The sequence below is a fragment of the Salvelinus alpinus genome, chromosome 21, assembly GCF_045679555.1.
Source record: "Salvelinus alpinus chromosome 21, SLU_Salpinus.1, whole genome shotgun sequence".
Taxonomy (NCBI): domain Eukaryota; kingdom Metazoa; phylum Chordata; class Actinopteri; order Salmoniformes; family Salmonidae; genus Salvelinus; species Salvelinus alpinus.
Window position 1 is genome coordinate 19,825,680 of NC_092106.1, and position 16,992 is coordinate 19,842,671.

A 16,992-nucleotide genomic window follows, 5' to 3' on the forward strand; every position below is an offset into this window, starting at 1 on the left:
GCTGCCAGTCCAGACTTGAATGGGAACTGCCATCTATGGATTATATTTGTGTGGTTGGTTGCGGCTGTCATTATTCCTTTCGCAAAATACAATCACGAGAAAAACGTAGGTCTACCGTTTGGAAAGAAAATGCCTACTGCTAAAAAGAGAAGACTAATCTGTCTGTAGACGCTAACACATTTGTTTCTCAACTTTTGAGCGATTCTGAGCGAACAGCACTGCTTTTCAAAGTATCTTAACTTGAGATATTGGCATGAGCACATCGGCCATCACCGGTGAGTAGCCTATGCTATCTATCTTCATCATTGAGTCAGTGTTACTGGAAAGTTTATTTTGTAGCTATGTATAAACTAAACGTAACATGTAAAGTGTTGGTACTATGTTTAATGAGCTGAATTAATTTTTTCCATATGCACAAAAAGCTTATTTCTCAAATTTTGTGCACAAGTTTGTTTACATCCCTATTAGTGAGCATTTCTCCTTTGCCAATATAATCCATCCACCTGACGGGTGGCATATCAAAATGCTGATTAAACAGCATGGTCATTACACAGGTGCACCTTGTGCTGGGGACAATTATAAGGTCACATAAAAATGTGTAGTTTTGACACACAACACAATGCCACAGATGTCTCAAGTTTTGAGGGAGCATACAATTGGCATGCTGACTGCAGGAATGGCGACCAGAGCTGTTGCCAGAGAATTGAATGTTAATTTCTACCTTAAACTGCCTCTGTTGTCATGGGAAATCTATAGATTAGGGCCTAATTAATTTTTTCAATTGACTGATTTCCTTTATATGAATTATAACTCAGTAAAATCTTTGAAATTTGTGTGTGTGTGTGTGTGTGTGTATATATGTATATCTCAGGGTTTCCAATAGGAAATTTAGGCGGCGGACAAGTGATTGGGAAGATTTTAATGTATCGGACATTTGAGTAATTTAGCGGTCATTCATATGCATTGGGTGCATAACCTTTAAGGTGTCTACCCATGCAGACAGCGTCATCATTAAATTAGGGATATTGGCCAAATGAGACACATTTACTTGTCCTTAAAAAAAGCCTATAACAAATTTTGAAAATCACTATTCCTTGTGTTTTGATGTGTAGCATATGCAAAACTTTATAGCCTATTGGTTTATACTTTCATAAAACAACAATTATCCTCCTTACGGTTCAGCTGTCAGAGATTTGAGCACTAAATGCATCAGGGCAAGGCATGCGTAGGCCTGTAGGCTTAGGCGTCCACTGTGATATTAATATAAAAAAAATATAAATGATGAGAAGCTTACATGCTGACTAGAGTGGGCACGCGCCTGCATCCGCCATCGCGCCCATGCTGATTTTGTCCATCCACACCAGACAAGATCAGGACACGCAGGTTTAAATAGAAAAACAAACTCTAAACTAGGGCTCTTATGGTGACCTTATTACCGCCACACCGGCGGTCACGAGTCATGACGGCAGTAAAATTCCATGTGACCATTTAGTCACGGTAATTAGGCTTTTCCAAGCTCTGATGCTGCTGATGGTCATTAGGAGCCTACCAAACTTGCTAACTGCCTGGTACTCAGCACTCTATTGTCCCTCTAATCACTCTAACATCAATGCAAATGTATTTGAAAATCTAATCAAACACATGAAAGCCCATAAGTTCATGTTGCCAACATTTCTATAGGCTATGCAACTGCGTGAGAAAACAGAGTTTTGATTCAACTCTATTAAAAGGAGGAGGATCCCATCAGCTTTCTATAGGCTAGGCCTACTATATTTATTTCTCAACTTTCCTAATATTAAGCACATTGCTTCTCTTTACAACAGGAGTATAGCCTACCTGGCTGGCATGAAAATGAACCACATGAAAATATTCCTCCATTCGCTATTTAAGTGCATAGATGACATTTATTTTTTCCCGGGTGCCCCTGTTTTGGTACAGGTGCATGATAATGGTCCATTCTAAACACATTTCACACATATATTCTTTAGTATATGTAAAGACAAGATTAATTCAAGAATAGTGTGATGGGTGACAATATTAGCCTATCTGTCACAATCGTGTGGAGAGACGGACCAAGGCGCAGCGTGATTGGAGTTCCACATAAACTGGAAACCATACATCCTGAGGCTGCATTTATTGTAGCTGGTGATTTTGACAAAGTTAAACTGAGAACAAGACTTCCTAAATTCTATCATATCGAATGCACGACACAAGCTCGTTGCATTCTCGATCATTGCTACTCTTAACTTCCGCGATGCATACAAAGCCCTCCCCCACCCTGCCTTCGTCAAATCTGACCATGACTCCATTTTGTTGCTCCCAGCCTATTGACAGAAACTAAAACAGGAAACGCCCGTGCTCAGGTCTATCCAATGCTGGTCTGACCAATCGGATTCCACACTTCAAGATTGCTTCGATCACGTGGACTGGGATATGTTCTGGATAGCCTCATACAACAACATTGATGTATACTCTGACTCAGTGAGCGAGTTTATTAGCAAGGGCATCGGAGATGTTGTACCCACTGTGACTATTAAAACCTTTTCTAACCAGAAACCATGGATTGATGGCAGCATTCGCGCAAAACTGAAAGCGCGAACCATCGCTTTTAATCATGGCAAGGCGACTGGAAACATGACTGATTACAAATAGTGCAGCTATTCCCTCCGTAAGGCAATCAAACAAGCAAAGTGTCAGTATAGAGACAAAGTAGAGTCGCAATTCAAAGGCTCAAATATGAGACGTATGTGGCAGGGTCTACAGTCAATCACGGATTACAAAAAGAAAACCAGCCCCGTCGCGGATATCGACGTCCTGCTCCCAGACAAATTAAACAACTTCTTTGCTCGCTTTGAGAACAATACAGTGCCACTGACACGGCCCGCTACCAAAGCCTGTGGGCTCTCCTTCTCCGTGGCCAATGTGAGTAAAACATTTAAACGTGTTAACCCTTGTATGGCTGCCGTCATCCCTAGCCGTGTCCTCAGAGCATGCGCAGAACAGCTGGCTGGTGTGTTTACAGACATATTCAATCAATCCCTATCCCAGTCTGCTGTCCCCACATGCTTCAAGATGGCCACCGTTGTTCCTGTTCCTAAATGACTATCGCCCCGTTGCACTCACTTCTGTCATCATGAAGTGCTTTGAGAGACTAGTCAAGGATCATATCACCTCCACCCTACCTGATACCCTAGACCTACTCCAATTTGCTTACCGCCCCAACAGGTCCCCTGACGATGCAATCGCCATCCTACTGCACACTGCCCTATCCCATCTGGACAAGAGGAATACCTATGTAAGAATGCTGTTCACTGACTACAGCTCAGCATTTAACACCATAGTACCCTCAACTCGTCATTAAGCTCGAGACAACTTGGTCCTGGACTTTCTGACGGGCTGCCCCCAGGTGGTGAAGGTAGGAACCAACATCTACACCCTGTTGATCCTCAACACTGGGGCCTCACAAGGGTGCATTCTCAGCCCTCTCCTGTACTCCCTGTTCACCCATGACTGCGTGGCCATGTACGCTTCCAGCTCAATGATCAAGTTTGCAGACGATGCTACAGTGGTAGGCTTGATTACCAACAATGACAAGAAGGCCTACAGGGAGGAGGTGAGGGCCCTCGGAGTGTGGTGTCAGGAAAATAACCTCTCACTCAACGTCAACAAAACAAAGGAGATGATCGTGGACTTCAGGAAACAGCAGAGGGAGCACCCCCCAATCCACATCGACGGGACAGTAGTGGAGAAGGTGGAAAGTTTTTTTAAGTTCCTCGGCGTACACATCACGGACAAACTGAAATGGTCAACCCACATAGACAGTGTGGTGAAGAAGGAGCAACCGTGCCTCTTCAACCTCAGGAGGCTGAAGAAATTTGACTTGTCACCTAAAACACTCTCTCAAACTTTTACAGATGCACAATTGAGAGCATCCTGTCACCGCCTGGTACAGCAACTGCACCGCCCTCAACCGCAAAGCTCTCCAGAGGGTAGTGCGGTCTGCACAACACATCACCGGGGGCAAACTACCTGCCCTCCAGGACACCTGCAGCACCCGATGTCACAGGAAGGCCAAAAAGATCATCAAGGACAACAACCACCCAAGCCACTGCCTGTTCACCCCACTATCATCCAGAAGGCGAGGTCAGTACAGGTGCATCAAAGCTGGGATCGAGAGATAGAATCTGTTTTTCAGTCTCAAGGCCATCAGACTGTTAAACAGCCATCACTAACATAGAGAGGCTGCTGCCAACAAATCTCTGGCCACTAAGAAATTTACTTAATAAAGGTATCACTAATCACTTTGAATAACGCCACTTTAATAATATTTACATATCCGACATTACTCATCTCATATGTAAACTCAGCAAAAAAAGAAATGTCCCTTTTTCAGGACCCTGTCTTTCAAAGACCATTCGTAAAATCCAAATAACTTCACAGATCTTCATTGTAAAGGGTTTAAACACTGTTTCCCATGCTTGTTCTATTAACCATAAACAATTAATAAACATGCGCCTGTGGAACAGTTTTTGAGACAGTAACAGCTTACAGACGGTAGACAATTAAGGTCACAGTTATGAAAACCTAGGACTCTAAAGAAGCCTTTCTACTGACTCTGAAAAACACCAAAAGAAAGATGCCCAAGGTCCCTGCTCATCTGCGTGAACGTGCCTTGGGCATGCTCTAAGGAGGCATGAGGACTGCAGATGTGGCCAGGGCAATAAATTGCAATGTCCGTACTGTGAGACACCTAAGACAGCGCTACAGGGAGACAGGACGGACAGCTGATCATCCTCGCAGTAGCAGACCATGTGTAACAACACCTGCACAGGATCGGTACATCCGAACGTCACACCTGCGGGACAGGTACAGGATGGCAACAACAACTGCCCGAGTTACACCAGGAACGCACAATCCCTCCATCAGTGCTCAGACTGTCCGCAATAGGCTGAGAGAGGATGGACTGAGGGCTTGTAGGTCTGTTGTAAGGCAGGTCCTCACCAGACATCACCGGCAACAACGTCGCCTATGGGCACAAAACCATCGTCTTTGGACCAGACAGGACTGGCAAAAAGTGCTATTCACTGACGAGTCGTGGCTTTGTCTCACCAGGGGTGATGGTCGGATTCGCGTTTATCGTCGAAGGAATGAGCGTTACACCGAGGCCTGTACTCTGGAGTGGGATCGATTTGGAGGTGGAGGGTCCGTCATGGTCTGGGGCGGTGTGTTATAGCATCATCGGACTGAGCTTGTTGTCATTGCAGGCAATCTCAACGTTGTACGTTACAGGGAAGACGACATCCTCCCTCATGTGGTACCCTTCCTGCAGGCTCATCCTGACATGACCCTCCAGCATGACAATGCCACCAGCCATACTGCTTGTTCTGTGCGTGATTTCCTGCAAGACAGAAATGTCAGTGTTCTGCCATGGCCATCGAAGAGCTTGGATCTCAATCCCATTGAGCACGTCTGGGACCTGTTGGATCGGAGGGTGAGGGCTAGGGCCATCTCGACGAGTTGAAATAGGAGAACGGCAAGATGACATCAATCTGTAAGTAATTGAGAGAGGACATCAATTTCTATGTGTGAATCCATGATAACAATGACAGATAAATCAGGGACAATCTTGAGGGACAATCAAGGCGGAACAACATAGTTGTGGAAGGAATTGCAGAATCTCCACATTAGACCTGGACAGAGTCTGAGGACAAAGTGAGGGATAGTATCTCAGAAAAATTAAAGATGGACCACAGGAAGATTGAGGTGGAGAGCGCCCACAGGACTGGAAAACCCACAACCGGCCCAGGTGATAGGCCCAGGCCAATAGTGGTAAAGTTCCTGAGGTTCAAGGACAAGGTAGCTGTTCTGGAAAGAGCCAAGAACTTCAGAGGAACTTATATCTTCCTCAACGAGGACTATCCTGAAGCTGTGCGCTAGAAGAGGGAAGAACTGATCCCAGCTATGAAAGCTGCCAGAGTGCGTGGGTACATTGCTTACATCTGCTATGACAGGCTCATTGTCCACTCTCCCTCCCAGAAGCCTGGAAGGGATGAGAGAGCCAAGCCTATGGGTTCGTAGCTTCAACCCCGCAGCGCACACACACACCAATTGATTAATGGACTGATGAATGTATATTTTTTTCTCTTGCTTTGTTTGCTCTTTTCAGTATTATGTCTATCTCTGATAAGCTACACAGGAAAGGGCTGCAAATAGCCCGTATTTAATATATGTAGCCTTAGAAATAAGGTTCATGAAATCAATAACTTGCTAACATCAGATAACAACATTCATATATTAGCCACTTCAAAGACTATAGAGATAATTAATTTGATGATGCAGCAGTAGCAATACAAGGATATAACATCTATGGCAAAATGGCTTAAAGACAACAAAGTCAAGGTATTGGAGTGCCATCACAAAGCCCTTTTTTAACCTTTATTTAACTGGGCAAGTCAGTTAAAAACAAATTCTTATTTTCAATGACAGCCTGGGAACAGTGGGTTAACTGCCTTGTTCAGGGGCAGAACGACAGATTTTTACTTTGTCAGCTCAGGGATTTGATATTCCGGTTACTAGTCCAACACTCTAACCACTAGGCTACCTGCCACCCCAAGGTCCATCCTGACCTCAATCCTATAGAAAATTTGTGGGCAGAACTGGAAAAGTGTGTGTGAGCAAGGAGGCCTACAAACCTGATTCAGTTACACCAGCTCTGTCAGGAGGAATGGGACAAAATTCACCCAATTTATTTTGGGAAGCTTGTGGAAGGCTACCTGAACCGTTTGACCCAAGTTAACAATTTAAAGGTAATGCTACCATTGCCAAATAGTAATTGAGTGTATGTAAACTTCTGACCCACTGGGAATGTGATGAAAGAAATAAAAGCTGAAATAAATCATTCTCTCTACTATTATTCTGACATTTCACATTCTTAAAATAAAGTGGTGATCCTAACTGACCTAAGAGAGTGAAATTTTACTAGGATTAAGTGTCAGGAATTGTGAAAATCTGAGTTTAAATGTATTTGGCTAAGGTGTATGTAAACTTCCGACTTCAACTGTATAAAAATGTCCATAGGGCAAGAACCTAGAGTGATACCTGTAAGAAAGAAACATTAACCCTTAAACGGAAGAGGTAAATAACGACTCTCCCAACTAGTCAGTTCAGTCCATTAACCTGGAGGTTGACTAAGATGCCTAACGGAGCCTAAGAATGAAAGGAGATTAAGTAGTCCCCCAGATGAGCAGGGTGAGTTTGTGCCCTCATAGGCCGTTCGTCAGCCGCCTCCACTTGTGGCTCTGGCCCTTGGGGAGCCCACAGAGGCTGGGGTTCGGGTGGTAGAAATGGAGGAGGTCCACCAGGTGGCGTCTCTGGCCTGTAAGTCAGTTTTGTGGGCATTTGTGTTCCTTGAGGGGTAGGGACTTCTCTGAGGTGGCTGGCGTGCCAGCGTGATCCATTGCTCAGCTTGAAGGTGGCGGGCCCCAGTTGTCGACTGACCAGCAAGGGGTCCGACCAAAATGAGGCCATTTTGTTGCACCGCTGAGGTCGTCGGGCTCGGTCCCAGTCTGACACTTGGATGATTGGCTTCTTAACTCTGTGTGCCTTGTCGAAACACTGTTTCATTGCTCTTTGGTGACTGGTCACTGCCTGCTTTTCTTGGGGGCGCCCAGTTGCCGGTTCTGCTACTCTCTGTGTTCTGAGTCTGTCCAGTGGCAGTTCCATCTCACGACCTAGATGCCGGGGAGACCTGTCTCATGAGAGATGCCGGGGAGACCTGTGTTGTTGTGTTTGCTTGCTCTGTAGTACATTAGTGTTTGGTTCAAAGCACTTTGGAACATGCACCTCTGGACCTGGTGCGCTCTGATGCCGTTCTTCAGTGTTTGGTTTAAGCGTTCCACCCCTCCGTTAGCTTGTGGGTTGTAGTAGGCCATGCGGATGTGTTTGATTCCCTTGTTGCTGAGAGTGGAGGAAAACTCAGAGGTTAGCTGGGGCCCATTGTCCAGGGTGAGTGGTAGGCCCCACCTTGTGAACAGGCTGTCTAGGATGTCCACGATGGCCTGTGTTGTGACAGTTCCGACAGCAACCATTTCTGGCCACTTAGAGTGGAGGTCATATGCCACTACCAGGAAGCTCTGATTGTGAGGGACTGCGTGCCCATTGATCTCGCCATAGATGTCCAGCTGGATGTGCTCCCTGGGGCGGGACGGCAACACGTGGTGCTGCAGGGAGGGGGGCTGACTTTCCTGTTTTCCCACTGAGGAGGCATGCAGCACAATCCCTGACCAGGGCTTCAATGTTGTGGTCGAAGCGTGGCCATCACACAAGGTCTCGACATCACTGCTTGACCTTCACTATGCCCAAGTGACCCTTGTGCACAATTGATAGAACACTCGCACGCAGGCCACTCAGGACCACAGTGCAAAACCCTCGAGAGACACAGACTTCTTCCCAGCAAAAAAGTTTGTGTTTCACCCTGGCGTAAGTCGCCAGCTCTTCCGGGACACGTGCTGGCCATCCAGTGCGTATGTAGGTGCGCAGGGTAGACAGTGTGGGATCCTGTTCCGATGCTTGCTTCAGCTCCTCCAGTGAGACGGCTGACTGAACGGGTGCGTAGAGCATTTGTACGAGCTCTGTTTCGTTGTCGTCTGGCAAGACGGTCGGAGTAGGAGCGTCAAAGGAGCGTGAGAGGAGGTCTGCCACCATGTTATCCCTCCCCGGAGTGAACTTCAGCTGATAGTCATACTGTCTGAGGCGGTCGACTCATCTGTGCAGCCGAAGTGGTTTGTGGCCAGTTCCTGATGCTGACAGTAGCGTTGTGAGGGACTGGTGGTCATTTCGGGGTATGAACAGCCGGCTGTATAGTTAGAGGTGCCACCTTTTGCATGCCCAGACACAGGCAGTGCTTCTCGTTTTCCCACAGAGTACCGTTGTTCAGTGGGGCTCAGGGCCCTTGAGGCGAAGGCGACGGGCCTCTCAATTCCATTCTGCAGCTGTGAGAGGACAGCTCCTAGTGCTCCATCTGAGGCATCACAGGTGACAATGGTGGGGCAGACAACGTCAAAATTAGCCAAAACTGGGGCTGTTGTGAGCTGGCTCTTCAGGAAGCGGTCCGCGTCTGAGCAGGCTGCTGTCCAGACCCATGGCTCGTCCTTCTTGAGAAGCTGGCACAGGGGCACTCTGGTCTGAAAGTAGTGGGGCAGAAACCGGAGGTAGTAGGCTGTCATACCCAAGAATGAGGCCACCTGAGAGGCTGATGTCAGTTCCGGGATGCGGAGGACGGCTTCAATGCTTGAAATGAGTGGGGCAATGCCTTTGGCCGACAGGCGGAAACCCACAAACTCGATGGCTGGAGCTACAAAGGAGCACTTTCCACCGTTCAGGGTCAGGTTGTTCTGTAGTAGAGCACTGAATACTCTGTGGAGTCGATGGATGTGGAGGTCAGGGCTGTGGACCACGATGTCGTCCAGATAGACTGCCACCCCGGGTTTTCCAGTGAGGATGGTTCTCATCACCTTCTGGAAGCAGCTGGTGGGCGGTGCGAAGTCCAAAAGGCATGTGTGTATATCTGAACACACCAGCATGTGTGACAACAGCATGTAAGACAACAGCCTTGTTCACAGCACGGAGATCCACACAGGTCCGGATTCCACCTGACTTTTTGGTTGCGATGACCAAGTTTGAAATCCAGGAGACAGCGTTGACTGGCTCGATGTTGCCTGCCTTCCAACTGTGACTGGAGATCTTTTGTGTCGTCATCACGCAGTGTAAAGGGAATGCGCCGCAGAGGCTGCATGACTGCGGTCATGTCCGGGTTCACTAGGGGCCTATGAGTAAAAGCTGTGAGGGAGCCCAGTCCATCAAACAGACTTGGCCAGTTCTGTTGCTATGTGCCGGTTACTTAGTGGGTCAGCTATCCACCGTCATCTCTCAGTGTGAACCCCAAGCCTGCGATGAGGTCGAGGCTCAGAAGGTTGGCACCCTGCTTTGTAACGTGAAATGGGAATGATGGCAGCTGTTTGGCGCCGTAGTGCACTGGGACCTGGAGGGTGCCTGCAATGTCTATCTTGGATCTACCATACCCACACACGGCAGTGGAGGGCTGTTGGAGTGGTAGGTGACTGAAACCCTTGTAGTAAGTTGCAAGGTTGAGCAACAACACCGCAGCGCCAGTATCCAGTAGCAAAGGCAAATCCACCTCACCCAGCTGCACGGTACATGTCTTGAATGACACATGGTTAGTGAATACGTTTTGGAGTTCAATGTGTTCATGTTGAGAGCGAGGTGAAAATAAGGGCCTGTTCTGGGTGGAGCTAGTAGTTGGGGCAGAACGTCACACTTTAGCAAAGTGATCGTATTTTGAACAGTTCTTGCATATTTTCCCACGGGCTGGGCAGTTTGAAGCCCTTGAATTGTGAGAGCTAGCCCCACAGTTGCCACAGCTACTTCTGTTTGTTTGTCTGTGTGCCTGCTGCACGGGCATGCCGGTGTCTGTGTCCATGCAGCTATCGACGTGAGAGGGCGTGTGCAGTAAGTGATCGTTGTAGTGCGCCTGCTCGGGCTGAAGCTGCTGTGTGAGAATGGCAGGGGGCCGAGTGTATGCTGCAGAGCTGTCTGTTAGCATAGTAGAGCATTCCAAAGCTGCTTCAACCTGGATTGCTATTTTAATAGCTTCATCAAGTTGTAAATTATCCGATTCCAAAAGCAGTTTCTCCTTTGTCTTTTCACATAACGTCCCCTCTATTAGCTGATCCCTGATAAACTCGTCCTGAAGTGTCCCGTAGTTACAAGAGCTAGCCAAATCCCTCAGATTAGCCACGTAGGTTTGAATGGACTCACCCGGACATTGGTGTCTTTTCCGTAACCGGTAGCGTCGGAGGAGCATTCGCTCTTTCCCGGCGAAGTGGTTCCGTAGGAGGCTGACCTCAGCGGTGAATGTAGGAGCCGATCCAAGCGCTCTGAAAATCCTCTGTACCGAGGCAGTGACGGAGCAGTGCTGTCCTCCGCTTGTCGAAGATCTTAGAAAAGTCCATAGCTTCGAGATGAGTGTTAAAACTTTCAAGCCAGTTACTCCACGTGACTGGAGGTTCGCCAGGCACGGCGAGGAATGGTGCTGGTGGTGGTAAGCTGAATTCATCCATCTTCATCATCAATGTTATATCTAGCTTAGCTGTCAAAGAACGCACATCTGCACAGTTTCACATTGCACTGTGTGGTCCAGTGGTGCAAGGAAAGGCCTAGTTAAGCTGCAGCTGGCCCAAAACAGAGCAGCACGTTTTGCTCTTAATTGTAATCAGAGGGCTAATATAAATACTATGCATGCCAGTCTCTCTTGGCTAAGAGTTGAGGAGAGACTGACTGCATGACTTCTTCTTTTTATAATAAACATTAATGTGTTGAAAATCCCTAATTGTTTGCATAGTCAACACAGCTCTGACACACACACACTTATACCACCAGACATGCCACCAGGGGTCTTTTCACAGTCCACAAATCCAGAACAAAATCAAAAAAGCGTACAGTATTATATAGATCCCTAATTGCATGGAACTTCCTTCCAACTCATATTGCTAAAATAAACAGCAAACCTGGTTTTATAAAAACGATAAAGCAACACCTTGCGGCACAACGCCTCTCCCTTATTTGACCTAGATAGTTTGTGTGTATGCATTGATATGTAGGCTACGTGTGCCTTTTTAAAAATGTATGTAGTTCTGTCTTTGAGCTGTTCTTGTCTATTGATGTTCTGTATTATGTCATTCTGTATTATGTTTTGTGTGGACTCCAGGAAGAGTAGCTGCTGCTTTTGCAACAGCTAATGGGGATCCTAATAAAATACCAAAATACCAAAAAAGGCATGTCGACAGATGTCCCACAAGGTCAAAAACGGGGACCCGAACCAGCGACCTGTCAGCCACCGGCCCAAACTCCCAACCGCCAGGCCACCAGCCCTCCAAGATCCCCCTCACAGTTCCCCGAGAGCTCCACTTTAACCATTAGATAAATAAAATAATTCCATTCCGGCCGGGTTAGGCCGGTCATTGTAAGTAAGAATTTGTTCTTAACTGACTTGCCTAGTTCAAATCAAACTTTATTTGTCACATGCGCCGAATACAACAAGTGTAGTCCTTACCGTGAAATGCTTACTTACAAGCCCTTAACCAACAGTGCAGTTCAAGGAGAGTTAAGAAAATATTTACCAAATAAGCTAAAGTAAAAAATAATAAAAAGTAACACAATAAAATAACAAGGCTATATACAGGGGGTTCCGGTACTGAGTCAGTGTGCGGGGTACAGGTTAGTTGTGGTAATTTGTAAATGCAGGTAGGGGTGAAGTGACAATCTATAGATAATAAACAGCGAGTAGCAGCAGTGTTCAAGACAAATGGGGGGGGGTCAATGTAAATAGTCTGGTAGCCATTTGATTAATTGTTCAGCAGTCTGATGGCTTGGGGGTAGAAGCTGTTAAGGAGCATTTTGGTCCTAGACTTGGCGCTCCGATACTGCTTGCCGTGTGGTAGCAGAGAAAACAGTCTATGCCTTGGGTGACTGGAGTCTCTGACAATTTTATGGGCTTTCCTCTGACACCGCCTATTATATAGGTCCTGGATGGCAGGAACTTGGCCCCGGGGATGTACTGGGCCGTACGCACTACCCTCTGTAGCGCCTTACGGTCAGATGCCGAGCAGTTGCCATACCAGTGATGCAACCGGTCATGATGCTCTCGATTGTGCAGCTGTAGAACTTTTTGAGGATCTGGGGACCCATGCCAAAACCTTTTCCCCCTCAGGAGACTGAAAGGATTTGTCGTGCCCTCTTCACGACTGTCTTGGTGTGTTTGGACCATGATAGTTCGTTGGTGATGTGGACACCAATGAACTTGAAACTCTCGACCCGCTCCACGACAGCTCTGTCGATGTTAATGGGGTGTTAATGGCCTTTACCTGTAGTCCACGATCAGCTCCTTTGTCTTGCTCACATTGAGGGAGAGGTTGTTGTCCTGGCACCACACTGACAGTTCTCTGACCTCCTCCCTATAGACTGTCTCATCGTTGTCGGTGATCAGGCCTACCACTGTTGTGTCGTCAGTAAACTTAATGATGATGTTGGAGTTGTGTTTGGTCATGCAGTTGTGGATGAACAGGGAGTACAGGAGGGGACTAAGTACACACCCCTGAGGGGCCCCAATGTTGATGATCAGCGTGGCAGATGTGTTGTTGCCTACCCTTACCACCTGGGGGCAGCCCGTCAGGAAGTCCAGGATCCAGTTGCAGAGGGAGGTGTTTAGTCCCAGGGTCCTGAGCTTAATGATGAACTTCGTGAGCACTATGGTGTTGACCGCTGAGCTGTAGTCAATGAACAGCATTCTCACATAGGTGTACCTTTTGTCCAGGTCGGAAAGGGCAGTGTGGAGTGCGTTTGAGATTGCGACATCTGTGGATCTGTTGGGGAGGTATGCGAATTGGCGTGGGTCTAGGGTATCCGGTAGGATGCTGTTGATGTGAGCCATGACCAGCCTTTCAAAGCACTTCATGGCTTCAAACGTGAGTGCTACGGGGCGGTAATCATTTAGGCAGGTTACCTTCGCTTCCTTGGGCAAATGGACTATGGTGGTCTGCTTGAAAATGTCAGTGAAGACACTTGCCAGTTGGTCCGCGCATGCTTTGAGTGCACGTCCTGGTAATCCGTCTGGCTCCATGGCTTTGTGAATGCTGACCTGTTTAAAGATCTTGCTCACATCGGCTACTGACAGCGTTATCACACAGTCATGTGACATGCTGGTAAAAATTGTAAAACTGATTTAAGTTTGCCTGCATTAAAGTCCCCGGCCACTAGGAATGCCACTTCTGGATGAGCATTTTCTTGTTTGCTTATGGCCTAGAGTTGGTTGTCGGTGATCAGGCCTACCACTGTTGTGTCGTCAGCAAACTTAATGATGATGTTGGAGTCGTGTTTGGTCATGCAGTTGTGAATGAACAGTGCGGTCTTAGTGCCAGCATCGGTCTGTGGCGGTAAATAGACGGCTACGAATAATATAGATGATAATTCTCTTGGTAGATAGTGTGGTCTACAGCTTATCATAAGGTACTCTACCTCAGGCGAGCAATAACTTGAGACTTCTTTAATATTAGACATCGCGCACCAGCTGTTATTGACAAAAAGACACATACCCCCACCCCTCGTCTTACCAGACGTAGCTTCTCTGTTCTGCCGGTGCATGGAAAATCCCGCCAGCTCTATATTAGCCGTGTCGTCGTTCAGCCACGACTCGGTGAAACATAAGATATTACAGTATTTAATGTCCCGTTGGTAGAATATGCCACCTGACCTTGTCTATCTCTCATATGACTTAGAGCAATAGTGTGTGTGTGTCAGCCTATACCCCTCCACTGACCTCCCCAACACGCTTCATGTGTCTGACAGCAAAAATTGGTCTGTAGAAGGAGTATTAAGTCAAACAGCAGACCATAGCTTACACTTGGTTAGGAGTCTCGGCTAGATGGACAAAATCTTTATTTTTATTTAACTAGGCAAGTCAGTTAAGAACACATTCTTATTTTCAATGACGGCCTAGGAACAGTGGGTTAACTGCCTTGTTCAGGGGCAGAATGACAGATGTTTACCTTGTCAGCTCGGGGATTCGATCTTGCAACCTCTCGGTTACTAGTCCAACACGGAGCTTAAAGTAAACCCCAGCAGTACAGCCCCTTTAAATACAAATTCCTCTATTTTGACTTCATGCTCTCTAATTGGCTCGTGTATTGAGCTAATTTACACTTTATAAGCTGTTAATGTTTTGGATCTGTGCCTGGCTAACAAGGGCTCCCTTAGAATTCCAAGGATTGTTAGCGTTCTCCCAGAGAATCCACCCACCCTTGAATGCTGCCTGTCAGTGTTGTTAGTGTTGCCGGAATTCTAGAATCAATGGGGAGCATTATGATGCTTCGTCCCAGGCACTGCTCCGGACCTACCCCTGTAGGTTGCGTGACCCTAGAATGGGCCGTAGCGCCTGAGAAGTAGGCTGTTGATATATGCCGCAGCAGCCTGCCCGGGTCAAATGCCATCTATAACAGAGAAGTAACACAGAAGGGAGTCCGGGTGAGGAGGGATGGTGGATGGTGCTTCCTCTGAGACCTGCCTACAACAATGTGGCGTGACAGTGACGACCGTACTATAGGCTCAGTGTCACTATCAGGCCACTATGCAAAGCTAGAAAGACAAAGTATTTTCACTATAGGCAATTTTGACATGGCAGCTTGGCCACATAGTAGAAACCTACTGTATGTTCGGAGGCTATATTTAAAATGTTTTGTTTGTTTTTCGCTCTGATTGACCAAACAAACACTAGTCTGGGTCTCTGTCTGTGGGCTGACTTGATTATGTCAGGCCAAGGCAAAGGTGTTGACATTTTGGAATGCATAACAGTTGCAGTAGGTACCCTCCCAGGCTGACCAAAGGTAAATGGAGTGTTACACACCAAACATGACACTATCATGAAGTGCCACTCTCCTATTGGGTGTGTCGTTAAGTTCATTTTTAAGACTATTTTTGTTTTGAGAAACTGTAATCTGTCAAAGATTTTCTGATGTAGACTCATCTCAACCAAACATCCAGGGTTTGGCTGTCAGCCAGTGTATAGACAAGTTGTGTTTGATCACCATGTTGTTGGACAGTCACTGCCCAAAACCCACAGAACGGGAGAGATTGGCTCCAGTCACCAGCCATTTGAGATAACATGTAGAGCTATGCTGCTGTTGAATTTAAACACTACAATTTTTTTAATACATTTTCAGCCACGTGTGGTGGTACAGAAAGGTGTGAGAGAAACTGGGGCAGGACAGAGAGGGACAGAGAGAGACCGAACCAATGATTCCTTTTGGAACACAGTCAGTGTCATAATGATAAGAAAGCCTGTTGGAAGGCCAACGGGCGGACAGTTGGTCACATGCCACCATGGTTCAATAACGTGAGAGCTTGACCTAGGTTGACGGTCTTCGCTGGTTGTAAAATGGCTTTTCTTTATACACGTCTAGGAATGATAAGAGATGAATGGATGACACTTTTAAAATCTAATATGGATCCTATTCAGTCAAAATCAATTCCCAATGCACAGTAAGAATTATTTTTGGGATTCAATTTGGACAATTTGGTTAAGTAAACATCCGTTGTTTCTTCAGCATGTGTTTGTCATATAGCAGCTGAGGATGCTCTAAAGGTACACGTCTTATCACAATATTTACAGAAGCCGTTTGGTGCTGAATGTCAAATAGAATATGTAGGAGGAACACAGACTAGGGTTAATTCTAGTCTGCCCTAGAGGAGGACCCCCTCCGCTACATACACACACACCCGACTATCTTTAACGCTTCATTATTTTTCCACCATTCTGAAAAGCCATCTCCATGGTTACGCCCATAGCAGGGGACTGATCTAAATAGCGCTCTTTAACTGACATCTTGGTTACCATCCTTGGTGTCGTCATGGAAGCGGCTGGCAAGAGGGGTCCCCACTAAATATACTTGATATGCCAAATGCTCCTCCACTGAAAAAGCCTTTGTTCTATCAATCTCCATTCCTTTGTTTTGGTTCTAAGCTAGAATATGCCTTTTCCATGTTTTGTTCAACAGGCTACTTCATCTATGACTTCCTTGATATGGTGCTCAACCAGAAGATGATCCTGTCATGGGAGCTCCTATTCCATCACACAGTGGTAAGTGGCCCTGGTAGCATCTACAAGGTTTGAGGTACACGTTATGTACAACCACAGATCTAGGATCAGGTTACCTGACCTCAGGTTACCTGACCTAACCTTGATAAATATCTGACCCTGTATCAGCGGTTAGGTGAAACATAGCCTAGAATCTCTGTCTCAACCTCATTATCTAGCTAAAACACCCTCCAGAGAATACTGAAGCAGTGAAAGCATCACACAGTGCACACACATTTTACACACAAAACCCCCACAGTCATTGGCCCCTGTTAGCATACAGCAGA

General features: G+C 46.6%; 1 protein-coding gene across 1 annotated transcript in view; it reads left to right on the plus strand.

The window, feature by feature from the left end:
* The window catches only part of LOC139547984 (TLC domain-containing protein 2-like), a 45,034-nt gene that overhangs the window by 1,681 nt on the left and 26,361 nt on the right, over positions 1-16,992 (plus strand). The window contains exon 3 of the mRNA XM_071357240.1: positions 16,626-16,708. Coding sequence (XP_071213341.1) covers positions 16,626-16,708 — 83 coding nt within the window. The remainder of the gene's footprint in view (positions 1-16,625; positions 16,709-16,992) is intronic.